We start from the raw sequence: 26,493 nt of genomic DNA on the forward strand, positions 1-26,493 counted from the left end.
TAGGAGGCCGAAGTGGGAGGATCACTTGAGGCCAGGAGTTTGCCACCAGCCTGGGCAACATAGCAAGACTCTGTCTCTAAAAACAATTGTTTTTAATGAGCTGGGCATGGTGGCATGCACCTATAGTCCCAGCTATGGGAGAATCACTTGAGCCCAGGAGATAGAGGCTGCAGTGGGCTATGATTGCATCACTGCACTCCAGCCTAGGGAGCCTTGGTGGCATCGCAAGATCCTACCTCAAAAAAAAAAAAAAAAAAAGCTTGCCGGGCGCGGTGGCTCACGCCTGTAATCCCAGCACTTTGGGAGGCCGAGGCGGGCGGATCACAAGGTCAGGAGATCGAGACCACGGTGAAACCCCGTCTCTACTAAAAATACAAAAAATTAGCCGGGCGCGGTTGTGGGCGCCTGTAGTCCCAGCTACTCGGGAGGCTGAGGCAGGAGAATGGCGTGAACCCGGGAGGCGGAGCTTGCAGTGAGCCGAGATCGCGCCACTGCACTCCAGCCTGGGCGACAGAGCGAGACTCCGTCTCAAAAAAAAAAAAAAAAAAAAAAAAAAAAGCTGTGAGCATTCTTGGAGAAACTGATGAACAGTGTTTAAGCCAAGATTCCATAATCACATTTGACTCTAAAACTCTTTATTTCCCCCACATAATAAACACGCTTTGGGAAAGGATGGTTATTTTCACTCTGACCGAGCTTTTAACACTTCACTATATTTCTCTACCCCACTCTCTCACCCTCACCCTCTCTATCCCATTCCCCACTCTTAGCCTCCTGGTCCCCAGGAACTAACACCATCAAAACAAAGAACTTTAACGCAATAGCTCTCAGTATTTAGTGAATTCCGTCTTAAAACGAAGCATCCTTTTGGGATACAATTAATCAATTCTCTAATTTTCTGGCTCTGTACATGTGAACATTAGTATATTAAGTATTCACTCCTTCAACGAGATCTGTATTGTAATACAATTCAATGCTACCACCTACCCCAAGGGCATTTTTCAGGTAATTGATGTTTGTCATTAAATTCGCTGACAAATATGAAAGGCAAGGAGAAAACCAGAAACATTTTGGACACTTTTTAGCATGCAAGTATACCTAAATCTATTCAGTTAAAGCTTTTTTTTTTTTTTTTTTTTGCCTTCCACAAATGTTTTTATCTATAATATTTTTCATGTGCACTTGGGAGCTAATTACTCAAAGAAACCTCATGGTGAAGGTTTTGCAAATTAAACAAACATCCTGCAATGCATCTGGGCTTTGAGTCTTGATGTGTACACAGTTTTTAAGGTGGTTTTGTTTTTGATTTTCTGAGTTCAGAAGAAAACCCTGTACATAGTGGAACGAACTATGTTCCTTCAACAAATCAGGGTTTCTTGAAGGAATGGGCAAAGCAGGTGATACAAAGTTTCCAAAAGATGGGCCTCCCCTGGGGTCACACATGTGGTCAGCAGGCTTCCAAGGGTCCCATCTGAAATGCCTCACAGGACCTGGAGGAGCGACGCTGGGCTTTGCCAGCCCTCGAGCCCCAGCTTCTTCTCTTGAGTCTCCTGTTTCTGCCCCTCAAACGAAAGCAGAATGAGACTGGGCATGATGGCTCACTCCTATAATCCCAGCAGTTTGGCAGGCCAAGGCAAGAGGGTCACTTGAGTCCAGGAGTTCAAGACCAGCCTGGGCAACATAGCAAGACCTCTTCTCTACAAAAAATTTTTAAAAAATTACCCAGGGGTGTGGTGCATGACTATGGTCATGGCTACTTGGAAGGCTGAGGCAGGAGGATGGCTTGAGCCCAGGAGTTCAAGGTTACAGTGAGCTATAATCACACCACTGCACTCCAGTCTGGGTGACAGAGCAAGACCCTGTCTCTAAAAGCAATTAATTAGATAATAAAACCACATGAAGCAGAATGAGTTTGTGATTAAGGACTCTGACTCTGAGGTCAGCTTGCCTGGCTTCCTGTCCTAGTCCGCAGCTGTCTAGCTATGGAGAGGTGAGTAAATCAATCTCTCTGTGCCTCAGTGTCTTTATCTGTAGCCTGCAGTGACCTCACGGGATAACTATGGGGATAAAATGCGCTCCTGCATGCATGGTTCTTCAATGAGGCTTGGCTGGGGTCTGACCTTCCCCTCTTCTGGGTGTGCTCACTCCAGTCCCAACCACTGCTGCCCTGCTCGCTGCGCATCCCTGAGGTGGGGTCTTCATCACTTCCGGTCTGTGCCTTCCCGCAGGCGCTGCCGAATTGATCTTGGTATCCAGGCTTCCTTCCTTTCCAGATCGCGCACTGCAAGGGTCCTCCCGCTCAGAGTCGTCCATTGCTCCTTGGTGTTTTCCAGACCCTTTAAACACCCCGGCGGAGCCTTGCCCAGCCCTTCTGGGTCCACTTGGCAGCGGAGGGTCCGAGCTGACCTCACGCTTTCCGCACTGCCGGGCAGCCGTACTCTCCGCCTGGGAGCCCTCCTGCGTCCCTTCTCCCTCCACGCTGAAGTGTCCCTTACAGCCAACTTAAAGGCGCCTCCCTGCGGATCGTTCCCTATTCCCTCCCTTGCAGTTTTCCCTCAAAGCGTTGTACCTCTTGTTGCAGGTTCCTTTTGGCGGCATTTGTGGTCGAGGCACAGCCCATCTCCCCTTCCAGGCTCTTAAGTGCTTTTCAGAGAAACCACCACAGACACTGAAAGAAGAGGAGGAGTTCGCATCTTGCCAGGGGCCAGGAATTAGGAACATCTCAGAGGGGGTGCTCCCTGTAGGAGGCAGGGCTGGAGGGGCCTCTACAGGCAGCCCTGCCTGCTGCCCCTGAGCCCTGAGAGAACCCAGGGGACCCTGTAGACAGGCTCCGCCCAGGTCACAGTCATAATAATGCCCCTGAAGAGAAAGCATCTTTATTGGTAAAGAAATAAAATTAGATGCAAACAAGCAAAGCAAAAATCTTTCAACAACACCTTCAGGCTGCCCCAGCCACTGCTGGCTCTGAAGCCATCCCATTTATTCAAAGGCTAGGGACAAGCCCCCAGTGGCCACGTTACAAACTAACAGAGTCGAGAGAAGGGCTGAGAACAGTTATCCTAATCCTGGAGTGGCTATTTAAGTACCGCTTTGTGCCTGAGACATTCGGAGCTATTTGCTAATCCTGGCCCAGCACTCACCACCATGCACCTCTGTGGTGGTCGGTGCCACACACTAGCATCTCCGTTTCTCAAATGCAGGCATGAGGACACTGAAAACGAAGTGAATTTTCAAAACTCCGCAGGAAGACTATCTAGATGAAGCCTGGAAATTCAAGTCTCTCAATTTGCCAGTTCATCACTCCACCTGCCGATGCTTTTTAACCACATCTGAGAAACACAGTGGTTCTAATGAAAGGCTGTTTCTATGGCAGATGCCATAAAGAGAAAAGAACAAAGGTGGTGGTGGAACAAGTTCCCTTTAACAAATCACTCAACGCAACAAGCTTGACACGTTTTCATGGTTTCCCACACACTCAAGTCAGAGTGGGTGTCCGGTGGTCATTCATTTTTCCACTCCACATGTATTTATTCAGTGCCAGCGACATCCCAAAGCACAGAGGGATGCCTGATGGGGGTCATGGCCTTAAGGGGCCCAGAGGGTGAGGAGCCAGGAAGCTGGACAGGAGGGCAGGCCCTGGCCTGGCCCAGAGGGGTGGGCTGGGCTTGGACAGGGGCAGGGAAACAGGGGTGGAGGGGCTGGCCCTGGGGGAGGCCAGTGGAAATGAGCAGTCATGGTTTGTGGGTGGTTATGTAAAAAATGTGGGAAAAGTCCGCTCTGGCTGGTGATATTGAATGGCAATTCACACCTATTTAGTAATGAAAAGCCTCCCCAACTTATGGATTCAGCATAGTAGAAAGAGCTGGGCTTAGAATTCACACAGTCCTAGGTCAGACCCTGCCACTTACTGGCTCTCTGACCTATATTTAAGGGAGACCCACCCCCCTACCCCCAGCCCAACCTGACAGGGGTAGCTAGGAGAGATAAGGAACTGGAAACCGTGTGGTATCATATGACCTTCTGAGAGGTAAACCAGTGCAATCAACACAGATGCATAGCCCCAGCTAGCTTCAAACATCCTTGAAAAACAGGATGTCTCTTAAGTAAATAGCAGTCAAAACATGGCTCATCTGATTAAGGCTAAACTAAAGAAGGAGACAGAAAGTAGAAAAAAATAGCCAGACGTGCTGGCCTGCACCTGTAGTCCCAGCTACTTGGCAGGCTGAGGTAGGAGGATCACTTGAGCCCAGGAGGTGGAGGCTGCAGTGGGCCATGACCACAGCACTCCAGCCTGGGTGACACAGTAAGACCCTGTCTCGAAAGGAAGAAGAAGGAAGGGAGGGAGGGAGGGGGAGAGAGAGAGAGAGAGAAAGAGAGAGGAAGGGAGGGAGGGAGGGGGAGAGGAGGGGAGGGGGGAGGGGAGGAGAGGAGAGGAGGAGGAGGAAAAGAAGGAAAAACACCAGTGACCTAGAAATGGCTGCCATAACACTCCCAGTAACACACCACCCTGCCCCTCAGTACCCCTGGCAGAGGTTGCTAAGTTATCAGAGCACTCTCGCCCATAAGTCTAAAAGTGCCTTCAGAATCTCTCTCAACACAGCATCCCAGGCAGCTGCTATCAATCGGATTGGCGTTGACACTGGGCAGTGAGACTCATTTTCTATTCCAATGTTGTTTAATCAGTAATTTGTAACAAACATGGTGCTCTCGGCTATGGGGCATGCATGATTCATCATGCCATAGCACAGCCTTGATGACAGATTCAAGATGATGTCGCCTCCTGTTTTTCTGATTGCGCCCTTACCAGGACATTGGTTGTAACTGACTTGCCTTTTAGGTTTTCTTGATAGGACAGAATTCACTGACCAGAGAACACAAGTGAACAAGAACACAGAAGAAAGACAGAGGACCGGAGGATTTCTTATTGTGAAGTTGGAGTGCTGACGCAAACAACAGACACCTGTGAGGTGCATTAAGTCAGTTTCCAAACCTGCTATCCTCTGGTTATGTCTCAAAATCAAGTTACCGGAACTACATCTCAGACCACAAGGGCACCTGCTTGACCAGCCAGTCAGTATCCCCAATAAGCAACTTTATTTCATCACTCTTCCTAGCTGCAATCTCAGTTTCCTTATCTGTAACATGGGTAATTTTTATGTGGCTGCTGCGAGCATTAAATATGCTGCGATATTTAATCACGTAGCACTGTGGCAGGTACACAGTAGCTACTGAAGAATGTTCATGATCTTCCAGTTCCCTCTATTTAGGACCTCATCAAGCCTTGCCAGTAGAGGAGCAGTATTTTCACTCCAGTGACCCCTCTTTGAGAGGGTCTTGCCAGAGGGGGCTTCCTGAAGCCGTAACACTTTCCTACTCAAAACCTTTGTGGGCTTCCCCAACCCTGTGGACTAAAGACCAAAGTCTCAGGCTGACGTTCAGAAACCTCCTCAAACCAGCCCCTCTCTATCTCTTCATCCTCATCTCCTACTCTGTCCACCCCACGTGTCCCTCAACACTGGATCCCACACTTCTCCCAAACACACAAGCCACACTTTTCATGAGGTTTTCTGTTTTGTGAAATTCTACAGATTCCTCAAGGCCCATTCAAAGTTCTCTTCCTCTGCAAAGCTTCCCTGGCACACTCCCTGGCTTTCTTGGCCAGAGCGTTCACTCTTCCCTGTTTCAGCCTCCATGGTATTGTTTGAAAGTAGCATTTCCCACTTCCTGAGAACAAGGGACTGTGTGATTTACTGTTTCCTACGCCATACATTCTGTTGGCCTGAGTCAAAGGTACGTGGAAGGTAGAAAGATCTTTTTAAAATTTCCAAAGTTCTTAGAAGGTTAAGAGTTATTGATCCAGAGAAGAACCTGTGATTCCAAAAAAGTTTATAATCACCAACATTTCCCAAAAGGCTGGCTATGATTTCCTCAGGACAACCATGATGGTCTTCAGTTTCCAGGTGCGGACTGGAGATGCGGGGAGCGCACATATCTGGCAAAGGATAACGTCCAGAAAGCAGCAGAGCACAGGTTGGAGGTCAGCCGCTCTGGCTGCGGTGCCCACAAGCTGGACCATATGCTGTGCTGCTGGGTCCCTACGGTCACACTGCCAGCCTCAAGGCCCTGCGTGGATGGGTTCACCTGCACCGGGCAGTCTGGGTATTGGGACTGCAGACTAGTGGGGAGACAGGCATCTAAATAACAGTTTCAGCATGACCAGTATGGTGAAGAGTGTCTGTCTTAAAGGGTTAGGAGACAGACGTGAGCTGGAAACCTTGCTGGGAAACGTAGGCCAATCAACTAACTGTTCAACCCTGTTTCCTCATCTAGAAAGTGAGGACAGTGTTACCTACATCCGAGGACAGTTTCAATACCACATTAAGATGAAATATATAAAGAAAGTTCTGTGCTTCTTGTATGGTAAAACTATATAATTCCACACAGAAGGTTTGAAAAGCTGGTAGAGAGGCAAGGGATAAAACCCCAGGGATCTCAGGCCACGCAGTCCAGCCAACTCCTGGGCCGACCCTGTCGCCACCTGGATGACGCGTTCATGAAAAAGGTATTCAGAATCCGGGTAATTCCTGTCACCCACCTCCAGGTCCACTGTAAGTCCTACATCACTCACCAAATTGCACTCTCCATGCTGTGATAGGCCAGACTGTCCTAGGGTATCTGACCACTTGGGAAGGATTTTTTTTTTTTCTGAGACAGATTTTCACTCTTGTCACCTGCGCTGGCGTGCAATGGTGCGATCTTAGCTCACTGCAACTTCTGCCTCCTGGGTTCAAGCAATTCTCCTGCCTCAGCCTCCCAAGTAGCTGAGATTATAGGCACCCACCACCACACCCAGCGAATTTTTGTATTTTTAGTAGAGACGTGGTTTCACCATGTTGGCCATGCTGGTCTCGAACTCTGGACCTCAGGTGATCCGCCCGCCTCGGCCTCCCAAAGTGCTGGGATTACAGGCGTAAGCCACTGCACCCAGCTTGAGAAGGAATCTTGAGCCCATTCCTATCCTAACTCAGGGAGTGAGCTTCCCCTTTCCTCCTAACCACTGCACCAACACCTCTGCACCTCCCCGCCCGCCCAATTCATGAACTGCCCTGAATCTCACTCCTGGCGTATGCCTAATCCTCAACTAATCCCACTAGTTCCCTGCATCTGTACAACTCAAGATCCTATTATACAGCTTTAAATGCATGCAATTAATAGAAGACTTTGAGATATAAAACCCCTTTAAGAACCTAAGGAATAATCTCTGATGGCGGAACTTTAGACTTCCTGGTTAATGGGGGTTGGAGGAGGTATTCAAGGACTACGAAGACATTCTGGCACCTTCAAATCACGCCGTGTAGACAGAACATTAGCCAGCCCCAAGCGGGACTTAGACATGTTAGAGGTTAGACAGATGGCAGATGAGGAGCCTCTCGCCATTGCCTCCCTTTGGAGAAAAAGCAAACTACAGGTACACACCCTGGCCCAGCCTAGCTCCCCCACCCAGAGAAGAGGTTGCCAGAGTGGGCAGAGAGCAGGACAGAGGGCACCAGGTGGTTGCACGAGCTGCTAATAGGTTTTCTGAGTAGCTGGAATCCGCTCCACTGTTTGCAAATCATCATCATCCTCAATCAGTGGCTGCGCCCCTAGGTGTGGAGAAGGGCTGGGCCTCTGCCAGCCTCTTTTCAGCTTTCCTCAGTACTAACTTTTTTTTTTTTTTTTTTGAGACGGCCTCTCCCTCTCGGCTCACTGCAACCTCCGCCTCCTGGGTTCAAGTGATTTTCCTGCCTCGGCCTCCCAAGTAGCTGGGATTACAGGTGCCTACCACCATGCCTGGCTAGTTTTTGTATTTTTAGAGATGGGGTTTTCCATGTTGGCCAGGCTGGTCTCAAGCTCCTGACCTCAGGTGATCCACTGGGAGGCACTAACTTTCTTTTTTCTTTTTCTTTTTCTTTTTTTTTGAACAGAATCTTTCTCTGTCTCCAGGCTAGAGTGCAGCTCTGCTCACTGCAACCTCCACCTCCCAGGTTCAAGTGATTCTCCTGCCTCAGTCTCCTGAGTAGCTGGGATTACAGACATGCGCCATCATGCCCAGCTGATTTTTGTATTTTTAGTAGGGACAGGGTTTCACCACGTTGGCCAGGATGGTCTTGATCTCTTGACCTCGTGATCCACCCACCTCAGCCTCCCAAAGTGCGCAGGCACTAACTTTCTGAAGGAAACTGAAACCAGGTGCCCTTTCTTCCAAAATATTGCTTCATTTCCCACTTCTGGAAAGGGTATAACAGTGTTCTGACCAATATCACCCTGGGGGAGGGCCAAGAGGCTCCCTGCTGCCTTCCAGACACCACTGGGGGGCCCAGAGCTTTCTCAGGAAGAAAAACCCTTCCAGGAGTTCCTATAGGAGAGAAAGGCTGGGGGCAGAAGGTCGTTTGCTTTGTTTTTCCTAATCTGTCTATAAACAAGTTTTCTGCACAGGCAACACACCCTGTCTCATTCCTGCGCCACCTTCCCCTACACGCCAATAGGTTTCAGCAGCTGCTCAGCCGGGCCCATTAGCAGCAGTCAGCCTTCCTCCTGTAATGCGCTTTTCTTCCTGAGCCCCTACTGTAAATTCAGGAGATAAATCAACCTCTGCTCAGAGAGCAGCAGCCGAGGGGAGGGTGATGGTCAAGGGTGAGTGAGAAGCAGCAGGAAAAACAATGCCACTTCTCACTAGATTTCTAATTGGTTGTCACTGCCTGTCGGAGAGTGACGACAAACACCACACTTGCCCCGAGAGGGCTGCAGTCCAGGCTGGGTTGTGCCGAGAACCCTCGGCCGGCAGGGGCGTCAGGCTGTGACCACCTACTCCCGCACGGGGCTAGCTTGCAAATTTATTTTCCAAATTTTCCCAACATCAATTGGCCCAACATTTTCCTAACAGCCAAAGCTCACGATCTGGGCAAGTGAAGGAGAAGCAGGATCTCAGACTCATTCATGGGTTTCCAATTAATTCATTTAACAAATCTATTTTTCAGCCCCACGTTCAAGACCTTGGTAGAAGCCAGGGAAAATAAGAGGAAGTGACTCAAAGATGAGTCAGATGGAGCTGCTGCCCGCCTCCCGCCCGCTCACAGCGGGGAGGAGGGATGACATATATATAAATAAGCAGGGAGGTGTGGAAAATGAGGAGGGCCCTGAGGGAGGTTCTGATAAAGTGCAATGAGAGTTCAGAGGAAGGAGAAACTATTTTATGAATTTTAAAAAATCCCAAGAGCAGAGTATCTAAAAAGGCATCCACGCAAACCCTAGAGCAATAATTTTCAATCACAGGTTTGTGAGCAAACTGCTAAGCAGTCATCGACCACGAGGTGTTCTGCAAATAATTTACTGTTCGTTCATGAATGCAACCAACATTTAATGAGCATCTACCAAGTGGCAGGCACTGTGCTAAGTGCCAAGGTCACAGCAGTGAACAAGGCAAGCCCGAGTCCCACCCATGTGGAGTTTCTGAATATTATATAAAAATTTCCAAGTGCAGTCTGTTGAAGGAACTGACAGTGTCCTGGAACAATTATTGTGGGAGTGCTGAGTAAGAAGTAGTCCAGGGCCAGGTGTGGTGGCTCATGCCTGTAAACCCTATGCTTTGAGAGGCCAAGGAGTGAAGCTCACTTGAGGCCAGGAGTTTGAAACTAGCCTGGGCAACATAGTGAGACCCCTATCTCTACAAAAAATACAAAAATTAGCCGAATGTGGAGGTGCACACACCTATAGTCCCAGCTAATCTGGAGGCTGAGGAAGGAGGATCACTTGAGCCCAGGAGTTGGAGGCTACAGTGAGCTATGCTTGTGCCACTGCACTCCAGCCTGGGTGACACAGGGAGACCCTGTCTCAAACAAACAAACAAATAAACAAACAAAATAAAACAGTGCAGGATCAGGACAGGAGGCATCTCAGGAAGGAGTCTACACTGTCCTGAGAACACTGTGAAGCGGCTGAAGATTTAAAGCAAGAAAGAGAAGTGGTAAGATTTGCCCTTCTAAAACAGCACTTTGGTTGTGTGTGAAGAATGGATTAGAGGGAGTGAGACCACCTGTAAGAAGACCACTGCTAGTTTTTAAAACTTAGAACACATTCAAGGTTCCCCTCTATCACAGCGCTGCTCTTGCATGCTTACACCCAAGCTTTCTTGACAGCTCGTGCTCCAGAACCTTGGTCCGCTTTATCCATGCCAAGGTCCCAAGAAGACCACGAAGGATCTTCTGTAGCTGTGATCAAAAGTTCATATACTACATATGAATTGTGATTTTATAGTGGCTCCCATCTCCTTTTAAATATTACCAGTGGTAAATTATTAAGTAAGAAGCATCTATAGCACTATCTATTTTCTCATTAAATAGGAAAGTGTAAGAGAGAGGGGGATTATTAATACCCAGGTATGGCCATGAAATACGTCATGCAGAACAATGTCAACAACCAGCCCTATGTATCCCAGAGGGAAGCAAGTTGAGAACAGTTGCATCAGAATTGCATGATAACACCATTTGCCACACTATATCAGGTGGTTTAATTTGGTAGCCCATCCCTACAAAATGTGAATCCCTGGTTTCAAAGGCATTAGGAAGTCATAGATATAGGTAGAAGTCAAATGGTGCCATTTGCATCATACCAATACCGTCTAATGATTCTCATCTCGCTCAAGGCGGAAGTAAAATCCCCATATCAATGTACAAAGCCCTGTATTTTCTGCACCTGTGCCCCTTTCCCAGTCTCTCCGACCTCACCTCCTCCTGCTCCTCCTGCCTCACTCTGCTCTAGCCACACTGGCCTCCTGGTTAATCCCATGACACACGCCTGCCCCGGGACCTTTGCATGTGCTGTTTCCTCTGGAGTTGGGCCTGGCTGTCTCCTTCACCTCTTTATCCAATGGCACCTCACCGAGGCTGTCTCAGAGCACTCTATTTCAATTGCAGAACTCCCCACACATCCTATTTCCCTTGCCCACTTCCCTCTCCCTCAATAACAGGACTGACTTTTCACCTTTCAACAGAATGTAGTTGACTCCTTTATTTTGTTTTTAGTCTATTTCCTTTCCCTGCCAGGAAATAAGCTCTGCAAGGACAGAGTTTTTGTCAGTTTTATTCACTGCCATATTTCTGGTGCCCCAACAGGACCTAATACACAATAGGTGCTTCATAAATGTTTGTTAAAGATTGTTTTGTTTGTTTGTTTCTGAGACAGAGCCTCGCTCCATCACCCAGGCTGGAATGCTGTGGCATGATCTCGGCTCACTGCAGCCTCCACCTCCCAGGTTCAAGCGATTCTCCCGCCTCAGCCTCCTGAGTAGCTGGGACTACAGGCACACGCCACCATGCCTGGCTAATTTTTTGTATTTTTAATAGAGACGGGGTTTCCCCCTATTGACCAGGCTGGCCTCCAGCTCCTCACCTCATGATCCATCTGCCTCGGCGTCCCAAAGTGCTGGGATTACAGGCATGAGCCACCGTGCCTGGTCGTAAAGGTTGTTACACAGACCTCGAGGACAAAGGTTTTTAGTCACTTTACCTTTAGAAAACACTCTATTTTCTCTGTTCGTTTTCTCAACAACAACAACTGAAACCTGCTTTTCTAAATATATTTCAGTTTGATTAATCTCAAAATAAGTCAGCTGGTTTTGCAGAGACACTGGCAGAACCATTTTGGGGTGAGAGGTGGCAACCTGGGTTTAAAAACCATTATAGACCAGGTGCAGTGGCTCACGCCTATAATCGCAGGACTTTGGGAGACTGAAGCGGGTGGATCACCTGAGGTCAGGAGTTTGAGACCAGCCTGGCCAACATGGTGAGACTGAGACCTAAAAATACAAAAATTAGCCAGGCAGGGTGGCGCACACCTGTAGTCCCAGCTACTCAGGAGGCTGAGGCACGAGGATTGCTTGAACACGGGAGGCAGAGGTTGCAGTGAGCCAACATCACACCACTGCACTCCAGCCTGGATGACAGAGTGAGACTCTATCTCAATAATAATAATAATAATAATTAAATAAATAAATATAAAAACTAATTACAGTTGCACAACGGAATACCACTGAGGCATGAAAAAGAATGAAATCATGTAGCAACGTGGATGAAAGTGGAGGTCATTATGCTAAGTGAGATAAGCCAGGCGCAGAAAGACAAATACTGAATGTTCTCAGTCATACATGGGAGCTAAAAAAGTTGATTTCTTGGACCTAAAGAATAGAATAATAGATACCAGAGACCAGGAGGGGTGGGTGGGGGGCAAGGGGAACGAAGAGAGATTGGTTATGAGTACAAACATACCGTTAGAGAGAAGAAATAACTTCTGGTGTTATAGCAGATTAGGGTGACTATACTGTAATAGCAACAATACCGTGTACATTTCAAAGTTACCAGAAGAGAGGACTTGAAATGATACCAACATGTAAAAATGATAAACATTCAAGGCCATGGACACCCCAAATACCCTGTCTTGGTCAGTACACATTCTATGCGTGAGACAAACACTCACATGTATCCCACAAAGAAGTAAATTATTATATACCAATAACAGAGAAGAAACTAATTATAATTGACCCATAAAGTCAAGAGTGAGCTGAGTATATGGATCATCGTTACAATAACCAACTTCAAGCCTCTGTCCCCTTTGCTAATGTTTTCATAACCGAGTACCTCACTTCAGTCTCACAGCAGACTCGTTTTCCACACAAGGAAACTGAGACACAGAGAAAAGCGGCTTGAGGCTATGACTTGGTTTGTGAAAGGAGGCTAATTTTACCCGTTTTTTCCATCGGCCATTCCTTATTCCTGCAAAAGACTTGTGTTTGAGTCTGAAGACAGTTCACACATTACACGGGACACCTGCAGTCACCTGCCTCCTTCCAAAGTTGGCTATGAGCAGGTCTCCAAGGCTCACCCTGAACCTCTGCCCTGGAGTGGCCTGGTGAGAGGAAAAAGACTCTACAAACTTAACCTGAAGTGCTTGCCACTGGTGGAACTAAAGCTTCCTCTACAGAGCCTCCCCATCCTTAGGGGGAAAAAAATCAACCAGGAAAGGCAAATTGTGCAGAGGCCACTACAAAGAAATTCCTGCTTAACATTGCTTCCCCTGCACCCAGCAACTTTCAGACCAGCAGAAGAGGAGGTGCCCTGCCTGCGACTAAACCAGACTCGCTTCATTTACTACCCTCTCAGCGTGTGGCCTGGTGGCCATTTACTACCCTCTCAGCGTGTGGCCTGGTGGCCATTTACTACCCTGTCAGCGTGTGGCCTGATGTCCATTTACTACCCTCTCAGCGTGTGGCCTGATGGCCAACTCTGGGCTCTGAACCCATCACCAAACTAAGAACCGTACCCAGCACAGGACACTGACACATGGTGCAGGCTGGCCGTGCTGCCAGGCAGAGATAGGACGGGTCCTATCTACACAGGGAGAACGAGAAGGCTGGGCTGGCCTTGCTAACGCGCCGTTATCACTTGAAAAATATTCATGAGAGCCTATCTCCCAGGGCCATGCTACCGCTCTTTTCCTTCCTTGGTAGATGTCTTTCCCGCCATGAATTAACAACATAAATCCAAAGAACCGAGCAGGTGTGACCCTGAGACCACCGGCCTCCGTGGGTCTTTGAGAAAACAAGCCAAAGTCCCCTTCCAAATGACAGTGACAGCCACCTAGCCGGGAGGCCCACCCTGCAGCCTGTGATGATACACCTACAAAACGCAGTTTAGCAGACTCAAAGGAAAGCTTCTAGGATCTCAATAGATTTGGACTATAATCCAAAAACCATCCCTCCCCAGCGCTGTTGCTGACAGGACATAATTCAGAGACCCAGGTAGTTGGAACTCAATTTGACAGCAAATCTCTGAATGTAAAAAATATGTACTGGCTTGAGCTAGTAGGGCAGAGTCCACCTGCTCCCTTCAGCTACAAGGCCGATGTGCCGCTCTGCTAAGGCAGGGAGGCCGCGGGGAGGCAGGGGGGTGCAAAGCTGCCCTTGCCCGCGTGCTGTCCACCGCAGCGGCCTGGGTGGCCCCCTCCTGACATCGCCCCCGTCCACCCGAGCAGCCGCCCAGTACTCACTTTGCGGAAGCCCACCGACCAGGGCATGCCGGTCCCTCAGCAGGGGCCCGCCGAGGGGCCGTCGGGGCTTGAGGAGGAGCAGCTGGGGCTGGCGGACTCCCCGCAGCCTCTGCGGGGCCTGTGACGTGCGGGCCGGGCCCCCGAGGGCCTTATCGGCCCCGGAGGCGCGCGCTATCGGGCCGGGCGCTCCCGGCACGGGCGGGTGGAGGGGTGGCGCCCGCCTGGGGACCGCAGATTACAAGAACACCTCCCCCTCCAACCCCAGGCGGCCCCGCTCCACAGGCCTCTGCCGGCGCGGACCTCTGGGTGCCCCGACATCGGCAGCAGCCTGGGAGAGCTGAGTTCAGAGCCCAGAGTTGGCCATCAGGCCACACGCTGACAGGGTAGTAAATGAAGCGAGTCTGGTTTAGTCTCGGGCAGGGCACCTCCTCTTCTGCTGGTCTGAAAGTTGCTGGGTGCAGGGGAAGCAATGTTAAGCGGGAATTTCTTTGTAGTGGCATCTACACAATTTGCCTTTCCTGGTTGATTCCCCCCCGCCCCCCACAAGGATGGGGAGGCTCGTAGAGGCAGCTCGGGCCCTGGGTGCCCCGGGGTTGGGAGCAGCCAGGGAAAGCTGGGCCAGGGCCACGCCCCGTCGGCGCTGCGGGTGTGGGGCGCAGGAGTCCTTCCGGCCATACCTCCCCACCACCCCCGGGGGAGGCTGGAGCTCTCCAAGGCTGGGGAGCCTCCGGAGTGCGCTGCCCAGCAACCCTGGGCCCTCTGTTCTCCGCGTGCTTTCACTAGGGCCCCATGCTGCTTAGTGGACGATTTGCAGGGAATCTGGGCACAATCTTAATAACATCAGGGTCAAAAATAACAACGTTCCTGGGAACCAGAGGTGAGTCACCACAAATAGCGGCTAGGAGGCCCTGGTTGGGGTGGCGGGGCGCCCAGGCGGTCCCGCAGCTGCCAGAAGGTCGGGGCTGCCCGCCAGCCAGGCTGGACCATCCCAGGCCAAGCTCCTGTAGGCCTGGCCTAGGAAGCCTTCTTTTGCAAGGTCCACATCCAACAATGGGATGAGGTGTACGTATGCCCAGAGTGGCTTTATCAGTGAGAATACCACGCCCTGGAATGGCAGTTGGTGGCTGGCAGAGGGAACAGATGACCCCGACGAGCTGAGCTGCCGGGCCAGGGGCATGGCAGCCTCCCTGGAGCCTGGGGGTGGTGCCATTAAGGTGGGGGCTGTCTCCCTCCATGGTTTCCTCTAGGGGTGGGTGTCGCCGCTGGGGGCCGCTGGTGCAGTCTTACCTGAGAAGGGTCTCTCCAGCTCTCCTCACATGGTGCTTGGCCTCCTGCTGGGCCCACACTGGTCCAGGTCCCCTGACAAGGCTGCCATCTGGCTTTAGAGCTTTCCTGCAGCACCAAACCAGCCTTGCCATGAGGGCACAGCTGCTGCGGAATGATGCCACGGAGATCGGCTTCATGAACCCTCTGTGTTTCCCACAGCAGCTGGAGCGCACCCTACAGGGGCTGGGCCATCTCCCTGGGTACTAGTGCCTGACAGAGCTGACACAGTTCTAGGCCACATCTGGGCTAGAAGGAACCGCCATGTCTACCACAGCACAGTCCTTAAGCAGGAGCCTTTTGAAGCACTTGGACTCAAAACAATGGCTATTTTTGTTGTTTTTGTTTGTTTGTTTGTTTGTTTTGAGGGAGCCAGAAAGCTAAAAAATGTAAAAGAAGCAGGTCACATTAGACATGATTTCAGACAGCCTCCCCGAAGGACAGATGATCTCACTTGGCAACACATACTGGGCCAGGCTCATTCATGAAGGGGCAGTATGGCCTGCGCCCCACTCGGGGGCAAGAATGAGGCTGAAATAATAGCGGACTCGGAACACAGCAAGTGCTCAGTAACGGCTTCTGGAACAAACCTACGGTTGTCACCAGCAGGAGTGATGAAAGCTAGAAGCCGTTTCACCATCCAGGGAAGAGGAGGAACAATATTTTTCTCTTTGGAGTTCCCACACTCAGAAGAGAGAACACCAGCATATGAACACAGAGTGTCACATGATGTAGGAAACGTCCTTTAGGAAGAGAGTATAATTCCAAAGCTTAGGATCCTGCTAGTTCCTTCTGCAGTGCTTCTGGTGGCAACATGGTGCCTCCCCAGTCCCTCAGGCCTGAGACAGGCCAGCACAGCTTCTCTGGGAACCAGATCATTTCAGAATTTAACCCCAGAACCAGGTCCCCTCAGGCAACATAAGGCTCCTCTCCCTTGGATACAGGAAGCGGAGGAAAAGGCCAGGTGTGCTCGGGGGCAGGCGAACACCCAGGTGAGAAGGAGCTGGGCTGGTTACTCACGCAGCTTGGTTTCAGTGAACCGGACTCACGAAGTGCTTGAGACCCCCAAATTCACCCCTGGAAGCAGCTCCCCCCATGACAAGGAACTAAGGACAGGCATGTCATGGACTGTGAATTGGAGTGACATTTGTCCCTCCCTTCATCAACAGACTGCCCGAAGAACTTCCCAAGTTATCTGCCACAGAATACCTTGCTTCCCCCCAGTCTCTGAAAGAGGGCCACAAAAGCTGTCCCCACACTGGAAGTGCAGTGCCAGGCCTTTAAAGTTTTGCTCCCGGTTTATGAGAATGCCTCGAAAATTCAGTGCTCCCCTCCACTCCCCCAAACCTCTTCACAAGCCCCCACCCTTTGTTTAACATATTTATAGTGCTTTCCTGGTACCAGGTACTGCTTTAAGCATCTGACAAAATATTAAGTATCACATATAACCCTTATAATTTCGCTGTAATCCACTCTTGTCAGATCCAGTCGTTGTGAAGAAACGGAGACACGGGGAGATTAAGAGAGCTACTCAAGAAGACGCGGTGCCAGGTTTCTACCCAAACCATTTGGATCTAGGGTCTGGAGGCCATGTGCACCATTTTGCATTAGATTAACACTTTAATTCAGTTCACAGTTAGCCAATACACATTCCCCATCTATATTTATACCCATCTGGAAGGCATCAAAAAGATAATAAACCAATACTGTCATGCACCCATGACCCAGCTAACAAAGAGGCTCTGGGTTCTAATGCCCCAGTCTTTCATGGGATTCCATCAACCTCATGCTGTGCTCCCCTCCCCAACAGAGATGGAAACATTATCCTGAATTTTGTGTTTATCATCCCTTGTTTCTCTCTATAGTTTTGCCACTTATGGTTGTATGATTGTTGTTTGTTTTTTGTTTTTTGAGACGGAGTCTCGCTCTGTCGCCAGGCTGGAGTGCAGTGGCGCGATCTCAGCTCTGCCTGCCAGGTTCAAGCCATCCTCCTGCCTCAGCCTCCCGAGTAGCTGGGACTACAGGCATGTGCCACCACGCCCAGCTAATTTTTGTATTTTTAGTAGAGACGGTGTTTCACCTTATGGTTGTATCTTCAAACAATGTCTTGTTTAGTTTTGCCATGTTTTCTGACTGTGAATAAATAGAATTATGTCGTGTGAATTTTTCTCTTTGCATTTTTGCTACAACATGATGTTCCTGAAATTCAGCCAGGATTCATTTATTCCTTTTCACTGCTGTGTGATATTCCATTGAAGGCAAATAGTACACAATATTTACTTATTTTCCCGATGGGATCTCATTCTGTCACCAAGGCTTGGAGTGCAGTGACCCCATCATGATTCACTGCAGCCTTGAACTCCTGGGCTCAAGCAATCTTCCTGCCTCAGCCTCCTGAGTTGCTAAGACCACAAATATTTATCCATTTTACTGCTAATGGAATTTGAGCTGTTTTCAACTCTTTCCTATTGAAACATTATTGCTATGAACATTCTTATAAAAGCTTCCCAGTGCATGTGTGGAAGATCTTTCTAGTGTATATGCTAGCAGGAGAATTACTAAATTGTACCGTATGTGTATCTTCCCTCTTACTAGATAACACCGACTTGTTTTTGAAATTGGCTTTTCCAATTTACACTCTCAATAGCAGGGTGATGTGGTTGCCCTGCAAGTTCAGCAACATTTGGTATTGTCAGACGTTAACATTTTTGTCAATCTGGTTGGTATAAAATGGTATGGCGTGGTGCTTTTTATTTGTATTTCCATGATTACTAATGAGATTGAGCATCTTTTCACATGTTTATGGGCCATTTACTTTTCCTCTTCTATGAAATTACTATTCAAGCCTTTTGCCCATTTTTCTGTGATGTTTGCTTTTTCTTATCGAGGTGGAGGAGTTCTCTGCAGTCTGAATACGAATCATTTTTCAGTTATGTGCATTGAAAATATCTTCTCCCAGTGTGTAGCTCTTTCCACTTTTTAAAATGGTATCTTTTGATGAACCAATGTCAATTTTAATGTGTCAAATATGTCAATCATTTTCTTTATGATTTGTGTTTCTTTTGTCTTATTTAAGAAGTCCACTTCTACCCTGAGCTTATACAGTTTTTTTCTGTATTATATTTCTTTTATAGGGTTTTTGTTTTGTTTTGTTTTGTTTTTGAGATGGAGTCTTGCTCTGTTGCCCCGGCTAGAGTGCAACGGCACCATCTCAGCCCACTGCAACCTCCGCCTCCCGGGTTCCAGCAATTCTCCTGCCTCAGCCTCCTGAGTAGCTGGGACTACAGGCACTCGCCATCACGCCTGGCTAATGTTTGTATTTTTAGTAGAGACAGGGTTTTACCACAGGGGTCAGGCTGATCTCAAACTCCTGATTTCAAGTGATCTGCCTGCCTCAGCCTCCCAAAGTGCTGGGATTACAGGTGTGAGCCACCACGTCCAGCCTATAGTTTTCTCATATTTAGGTCTTTAAATCCACTTGACTTTTTTTGTGTATGATGTGAGTTGAGTTCTGATTTTTACCATGTGGATAATGAAATATCTGTGCACCATTGATTGAATAGCCCATCCTCTCCCCACTGAACTGCAGTGTCATGTTCATCGTTTATTAAGTCTCCACATGCATGAGTCTGTTGGAGAGTCTATGATCCATTGGCCTGTAAGTCTATCTCAGTACTGATGTCATACTGTCTTCATTGCCACTGCAACTAATAATACGTTTTATAGTAAGTTTTAATATTGTCTGTAATAAGTCTTTGTATTGTTGAGGAAGTCTCCTTGCTTATTCCTCTAGAAAAGCATCATAACGGCCGGGCGCAGTGGCCCATGCCTGTCATCCCAGCACTCTGGGAGGCCGATGACTTGAGCCAAGGAGTTCGAGATCAGCCTGGGCAACATGGCAAAACCCCATCTCTACTAAAAATAGAAAAAAGTAGCCAGGCATGGTGGCTCGCATCTGTAGTCCCAGCTACTGGGGAGGCTGAGGTGGGAGGATCACCTAGGAAGTCATTGAGGCCACCGTGAGCAATGATCATGCCACGGCACTCCAGCCTGGGTAATGAAAATGAGACCCTATCTAAAAGAAGAAAGAAAGAAAGAGAGAAAGAGAGAGAGAGAGAGAGAAAGACGATAGAAGAAAGAAAGAAGGGAAGAGAAGGGGAGGGGAGGGAAGGGAAGGGAAGGGAAGGGAAGGGAAAGGAAGGGAAGGGAAGGGAAGGGAAGAGGGAGGGAGAGAGAGAGAAAAAAAAGCATCAAAGCTTCTCTTGGTCCTTTGCCCTCTTGTTTGATATTTTTATTGGGTTGTTACAGTCTACAGATATATAAATTTTTGTATCTTGAGCCTGTAGCCAGAAATTTTGTTGAGCTCTTTTATGAGGTCTCATAGTTTGTCCCTGGCTGGTCCGAGTGCAGTGATGTTTACAATTAATTGATCACATTCAGTTACAGATTTATTTGTCCCTTCTCCATCCCCACTGCTTCACTTGACTAGCCTTCAAAAACATTGATGATGATTCTCTTTGATTTTTCTCTGTAGACAATTATTATTCACAAATCAGGACATTTTGTTCTCTTCTTTTACAGTTTTTGTGCCCCTTCTTTGCTTTTCTTGCTCTATTATGTTGGGTAAGATATCCAATATATTTTTGAACGGAAACAGTGATAGGACATTTATCTAGTTGCTGACTTAAATGGAGCTGCTTTTAAAGTTTTACTATTAAGTATAATGTTTATGTAGGACTTTTGTGAATATCTTTTTATTAGTTAAGGAAGTTAGCTTCTAGTCTCAGTTTATTAAAATTTTAATCATGAATGAATGTTGAAATCCAAATTTTTCTTTTCCTTTTTTGTGAAGGTGGTACACTGCATTAATAGATTTTTCTAATGCTAAACTATCCTTCCATTTTTGAATTAAACCCTTCTTGGTCATAATGAATTATTTGTAATATAGCACCACTGAATTAGAGTTGTGGAATTTTCTACAGGATTTTTACACCTGTATATTCATAAGTTATATTGGCTATTTTATTTTGCTACTGCTGCATAACAAAGTAGCCCCCAATTGTGCTGATTTAAAATACATAAATTTAGTATTTCAGAGTTTCTGTGGATCGAGAATTCAGGGGCAACTCATCTGGGTGGTACTGGCACAGCATCTCTCAAGAAGTTGCCATTAAGATGTCAGCTGGGGATGCAGTCATCTGAAGGCCCAACTGGGGCTGGGATTCACTTCCAAGATCCTCCTATGGCTGCTGACAGAAGCTCTCAGCTCCTCACCACATGGACCTTCCATAGGACTGCCAACCATCCTCTTACACTGCAGCTAGCTTTTCCCAGAGTGACCCAAGAGAGAAGTCAGAAGCCACGAGGCTATCATGGCCTAGTCTAGACATCACATATCATGTGATATCTTCTTCTGCCACATTCTATTTGCTAGAAGCAAATCACTAAACCAGCCCACCCTCAACGGCAGCAGAATTGTCCAAGGGAAGTATATTGAAGAATATGTACATATTTAAAACCCCCACATTGGCCTATCATTTTATTTTCCTAAATTGTCTCCAGTTTTAGTATCATACCATACTAAACTCACAAGGTGAGTTGGCTGGTTTCTTTCCCTGGCTATGAGAGGGATTAATTAATTGCCTGCAAAATAATCTGGTCTTTTTCAATGAGAGGGTAACTATGGGAGGGAGATTACTGATTTACTTTATTTAATGTTAAATGTTTGCTCAGGCTACGAGTTTAAGAGATCAATATTTTAGAACATATTCCAGATTCTGAAAACTTGATTCTCATTCGCTTAAACCTTACACATCTCCATCTGCTCGGCACTGGCTTAGAGTGCTGTGAAATTCCCACATTCAGGCAAAACACGATGAAAACAGAGAAGTGACCTCAGTCTTTTTTAAAAGTCTACATGAAGGGTGGGGGAACTAAAAGCTTTAAGAGGTTAAACAACAGATGCTTAATTAATTTTTTAAAAATTCAAGGACAAACTCCCACTCATTCTGGTAAACTTCGAATATTGTTGAATGGAACTCAAACTTTTTGATCTCGGGACCCTTTTACATTAAAAAATATTAAGGACCCCATAGAGCTGTTTCTTTCTTTCTGTGTGTGTGTGTGTGTGTGTGTGTGTGTGTGTGTGTGTCTTTCTCGCTGTCATAGAGCTCTTTCTCTCTCTCTCTCTCTCTCTCTCTCATAAAGTTCTTTCTCTCTCTCTGTCTCTCTCTCTCTCTCAGATTCTTGCTCTGTCACCCAGATAGGGGCACATTATTACGATCATGGCTTGCTACAGTCTAGAACTCCTGAGCTCAAGCAATCTTCCCACCTCAGCCTCTAGGTATCTGGGACTACAGGCTTGTGCCACTGCACCCGGCTAATTTTTTAAATTTATTTTTTGTAGAGACAGGATCTCACTATGTTGCCCAGGCTGGCCTTGAACTCTTGGGCTCAAGCGATCCTCCTGATTCAGCCTCCCCAAGTGCTGAGATTACAAGCATGAGCCACTCCACCCAGCCCCATAGAGCTCCTTCTTAAATGTGAGTTATATCTAGCAAGATATACTATATCAGAAATTAAAACTGAGAGTTTCTAAAACTATGTATATATTAGTTCATTTGAACATAGCATAATAAACCAATTTCACATTAATATAGACAACATATTTTTCTGAAAAATAACTATATTTTCCAAAAAAAATCAGTGCAAAGAGGGTCACTGCTTTCCATTTTTGCAAATTTGTTTAATGTCTGGCTTAAGAAAAAACAGATACGTTCCCATATTGCTATCTACATCAATGTGGTGGAATAGGTTGTGTCGGTTGAGGTATATGAAGATCTGGCTTCACTTGGATATGTAGCTGGAAAAAGGAAGAGTACTTTAATAGCCTTTTCAGTTAACTGTGAAATTCTTTTGTATACCACATAAAAACTCAGCAAGTGGTAATTTCTTAAAGGCTGGTTACAGAGTGGAATCACAAAGAATATTAATGAGCTTTTCATATCCTTTACATTTCCAAGAGAGAGAAAGTGAAAAATTCCAATAACATTGCTGTATTGTGAAGAATTTTGACCCTAGAACCCCTTGAAAGGGTCTTTGGGGAGCTCCCTGGGTCCCCAGGCTACACTTTGAAACTGCAAGTTTAGGCACTCAAATATACCTTGGCGTTAAGCTATTTTTTAAAAATCACAGAACCAGACTATGATAGACTGGACAAGAACTCAGAGAGTGATGGCGCCCATGTCCTCATTTTGAGAATAAAATGGCAGCCTAGGGAGATAACACAATTTGTCCAGGATCTTTCCAGAGCAAAGTTCATGCATCCCCTGTTCTTTGCACTACTGTGTATAAAAAGGAGCAAGATAAAGGGAAAAAAGGAGGAAAAAGATAATATAAAAGCAGCACAGGCCAGGTACAGTGGTTCGTGTCGGTAATCCTGGCACTTTCAGAGGCCAAGGAGGGAAGATCACTTGAGGTCAGGAGTTCAAGACCAGCCTGGGCAACATGGCGAAACCCTGTCTCTACTGAAAATACAAAAATTAGCTGGGCATGATGGCACCTGTAAGCCCAGCTATTCGGGAGACAGGAGAATCACTTGAGCCTGGGAGTTTGAGGCTACAGTGAGCTATGATGGTGCCGCTGCGCTCCAGCCTTGGCGACGGAGCTAGACTCTGTCTCAAAAGAAAAAAGCAACACAATGTTGTAAGAGAGCAGATTGTGACAGACTCCACTCTCAATGGTTTTCCATGATGATCATCCAGTTTATAGATGTCTCAGGCCCTTCTTGTCCTCAGAAATCCCTGGTTATGCCTGCATTGGATCATGCTCCTGCTGCTAACAGTTTTACCATTCACAGATGTGAGAAAAAGAGGGGATGGAAGAATTAGATACTTCACTATGCTAATAATTAACATTTATTAAGCACTTACTATGTTCTCATTCATTCATTTGTTCATCATTCATTTATTCACTCATCTGTCTTTCTCGTAATATTTACCAAGTGCCTATTATGTGCCAGCGATAGTACTAGGTATGCAATGGGTGAAGAAAACAGACCCGGTCTAGAGTTCTGCATCATTATTCACTCATGAGGCCAGCAGTCTGATGAGGCAGGCACTGTGATAACCCCCCTGTTACTGATTAGATGACCAAGGCAAGAGAGAGGCTTACCAAGGTCACAGAACCAGTGACAAATGGAGACTTCAATCCAAGTCTCATGCTTAACCATGACACTGTATTGCCTCCCAGATAAGACTCTAATGTGGCTTCAAGTCACTTGTAGTTTATTTATGTTAATTTATACTCCCTTCAAGTCCAGCATTGGAAACAGAGAGTCTGTACTGCCCTGTCTGTCATGGCCCTTTCACCTTCTTTCTGTGAATGGCTGGTTCAACATCGCACCTTGTATCTGTGAGCAGGACTATCCCTAGGAGTTGACAGGAAATGGCATTGAAGAGGGGTTGGTGTCCTGGATGGATTGCACGGTGCTGGTGGTGGCAGTGGTCATGATGAAGAGGACACTGATGAGGCCGGGCGGTTTCACATAAAATCTCTGATCCCCTCTGAGATAATATTTGAAATCTTAGGGCACTGACTTCCTCTGTCTTGTTTTTAAATCTGAGAGTAAAATATTAGTATTCAAAGGATGCTAATTGAAGAAAGCCAGATCATGTCTCCAAAACTTCCCTCTCTCCCAGCATCTACAAGGGGGAGCCAAAGAAGGGAGTGAGAAGGAGGACTGGGTTTCTCTCTACAAAGAGGAGGAGGAGGGGAGAAAGAGGAGAGGAATGGGGACAAAAGAAGGGGGAAGGAGGAGGGAGGGAAAGAGGAGGAGGGGAGGAGGAGGAGGGAGAAGAGATGATGATGAAAGAGGAAGAGAAGGACTCCTTGTGGAGACCGTGCCTGGCCAGCCCCAAGGTCGGCAGCCCTCTGCTCTAAGCCCAGACCCAGAAAGGGTCTTCTCTGCAGAGCATGCCAGGGCCGGGGACACCCCACCTCCTCTATGAGTGCCGCGCCCTGTGGCTACCTGCTGCACCAACTCAGACCGCTCCGGCCCACCGCTGCAGACCCACCATGCAATTTCTGATCACATGTGAGTTCCCATGGGGTTGTTTCAATTCCACAGCAACTTGTCCTGACAGCTCCTTGTCTAGAGAAAAGCACTGGAGTAAGACGGTCTCAGTCCTGGGCAAGTCTTTGTTACTTAGGCCATGGAACCTGGGACATGCCACTTACCTGTTGTAAGGAAGGCACAGCGCCTCAAGCCTGTAATCTCAGCACTTTGGGAGGTCGAAGCAGGTGGATCACTTGAGGTCAGAGTTCGAGACCAGTCTGACCAACATAGTGAAACTCCGTCTCTGTTAAAAATACAAAAATTAGCCAGGCCTGCTGGCTGGCGCCTGTAATCCCAGCTACTTGGAAGGCTGAGGCAGGAGAATCAAGTGAACCTGGGAGGCAGAGGTTGCAGTGAGTCAATATCATGCCCACTGCACTCCAGCCTGGGTGACAGAGCGAGACTCTGTCTCAAAAATAATAATAATAAATAATAAAAATAAAAAGAATGTTTGCTGTTTCATTTAATCCACCCCCTACTGCTGCACATAGATGCTTCCTAATTTTTTTTTGCTAATTTAAACAATGTTACAATTAAGATTTTGTGCTCTTGAATGTGACTATTTCCTTAAGATCTTTCCCAGATAATTTTCTAGACTGGCTGAAGTCAAAGCTTATGAACATTTCTGAGGCCTTATTGGCATTATAGATTTTCCAACCAGAAAATGAGTGTTTCTCTGCACTGTGCTGGCAAAGGGTATTTGATATTATTATTCTTTAACTTTTTGCTATAGGATTATCATCCCCACTAGTCACCCAGTTGCATGACTGCCCTGCAAGTCTTGTTCTTGCCTGTGGATGGCCAGATCCAGGTGACCACACAAGTGTGGTTCGTCCAGGGCTCACACTTCCCCAGGTGACTCTCCTTTACTGGGGAGTCATTCTTAATCTCCACTTCGATCTCATGCCTTACGGGTCTTTTTTGTACATGTTACTGAGCTAAGGGCATGACTACCTTACACATGCTGGCTTAGCCAAGATTTATTTAGCTAATTATCCCAATCCTTTGAGGATCCATAAAACAAACACTACATCTACACCAAATACGCAGCTCTGTGAACACTTCCAAGCCAGCAGGAGGTCTCCATCTTATAATCATTATAGAAATAACGTAGAGCAATTAGCAAATGCGTCAACATGCACTATGGTGTGTGATACTCAAAACCGTCCTGGAGTTTCAATTATCATGAAAAATTGTTATTATTTCTGTTTTACAAAGGGAGGAATTGGGACTGGGCATGGTGGCTCACGCCTGTCATTCCAGCTACTTTGAGAGCCAAGGTAGGAGGAACACTTGAGGCCAGAAGTTCAAGACCAGCCTGGGCAACACAGCAAGACCCCACCTCTACAAAAATATTTTTTAATCAGCCAGGCATGGGGGTGCATGCCTGTAGCCCCAGCTACTTGGGAGGCTGAGGCAGGAGGATCGTTTGAGCCCAGGAGGTCAGACTGTAGTGAGCTATGATCGTGCTACTACAGTTCAACCCAGGTGACATAGTGAGACCCTGTCTCTAAAAAAAAAAAAAAAATAGGGAAGAATTGAAACTTAGAACATTAAACTGCACTGCCCATGATCCTACAGCTAATTACCGACTGAGGCTGGAATCCATTCTTCTGACTAAACCCTAGGTGCTCTGCCTCTCCTACTTTGTGAAAATAATCAGTCCTGTTGTTTCGGGTTAACTGATGGCTTGTGCTCTCCCACTGTCATGTTACTGTGAGCCACGGGGATCCACAGATGTGGGGAGGGCATGTTATATGCAGGTAGTGGGGAGGGGGGACAGAGAGAGAGAATGAAAAGAATTTCGCTTCAGGTTCCCCTAAATTCCGTTTTTACCCCTGATTTGCTGATTATAAAGTTTAAAACGTAAAACATCCTGTTGAAGGGTCATTCTCCAACCTGAAGGGCATTTAAACGCCCAAACTCTTTCCTTTCTGCTTTCAGACCTGGGCGAGGTCGGCCTGATTATTCATAGC

General features: G+C 47.3%; 1 protein-coding gene across 25 annotated transcripts in view; it reads right to left on the reverse strand.

Annotated features, from left to right (window-relative positions):
- ANK1 (ankyrin 1) overlaps nt 1–26,493 on the reverse strand; it is a 246,513-nt gene that overhangs the window by 134,363 nt on the left and 85,657 nt on the right. For 5 of the 25 annotated variants that reach the window (XM_005563190.4, XM_065519141.1, XM_005563182.4 and 2 more), the window contains exon 1: nt 14,080–14,190. The exons of the other annotated variants lie outside the window; for them this stretch is intronic. In XM_005563190.4, the coding sequence (XP_005563247.2) occupies nt 14,080–14,106 (27 nt within the window). In that variant the 5' untranslated portion in view covers nt 14,107–14,190. Of the gene's footprint in view, nt 1–14,079; nt 14,191–26,493 lie in introns of those variants that run through there. 25 annotated transcript variants of the gene reach the window in all.

The sequence above is a fragment of the Macaca fascicularis genome, chromosome 8 (genome assembly GCF_037993035.2).
Source record: "Macaca fascicularis isolate 582-1 chromosome 8, T2T-MFA8v1.1".
In the NCBI taxonomy this organism is placed as follows: domain Eukaryota; kingdom Metazoa; phylum Chordata; class Mammalia; order Primates; family Cercopithecidae; genus Macaca; species Macaca fascicularis.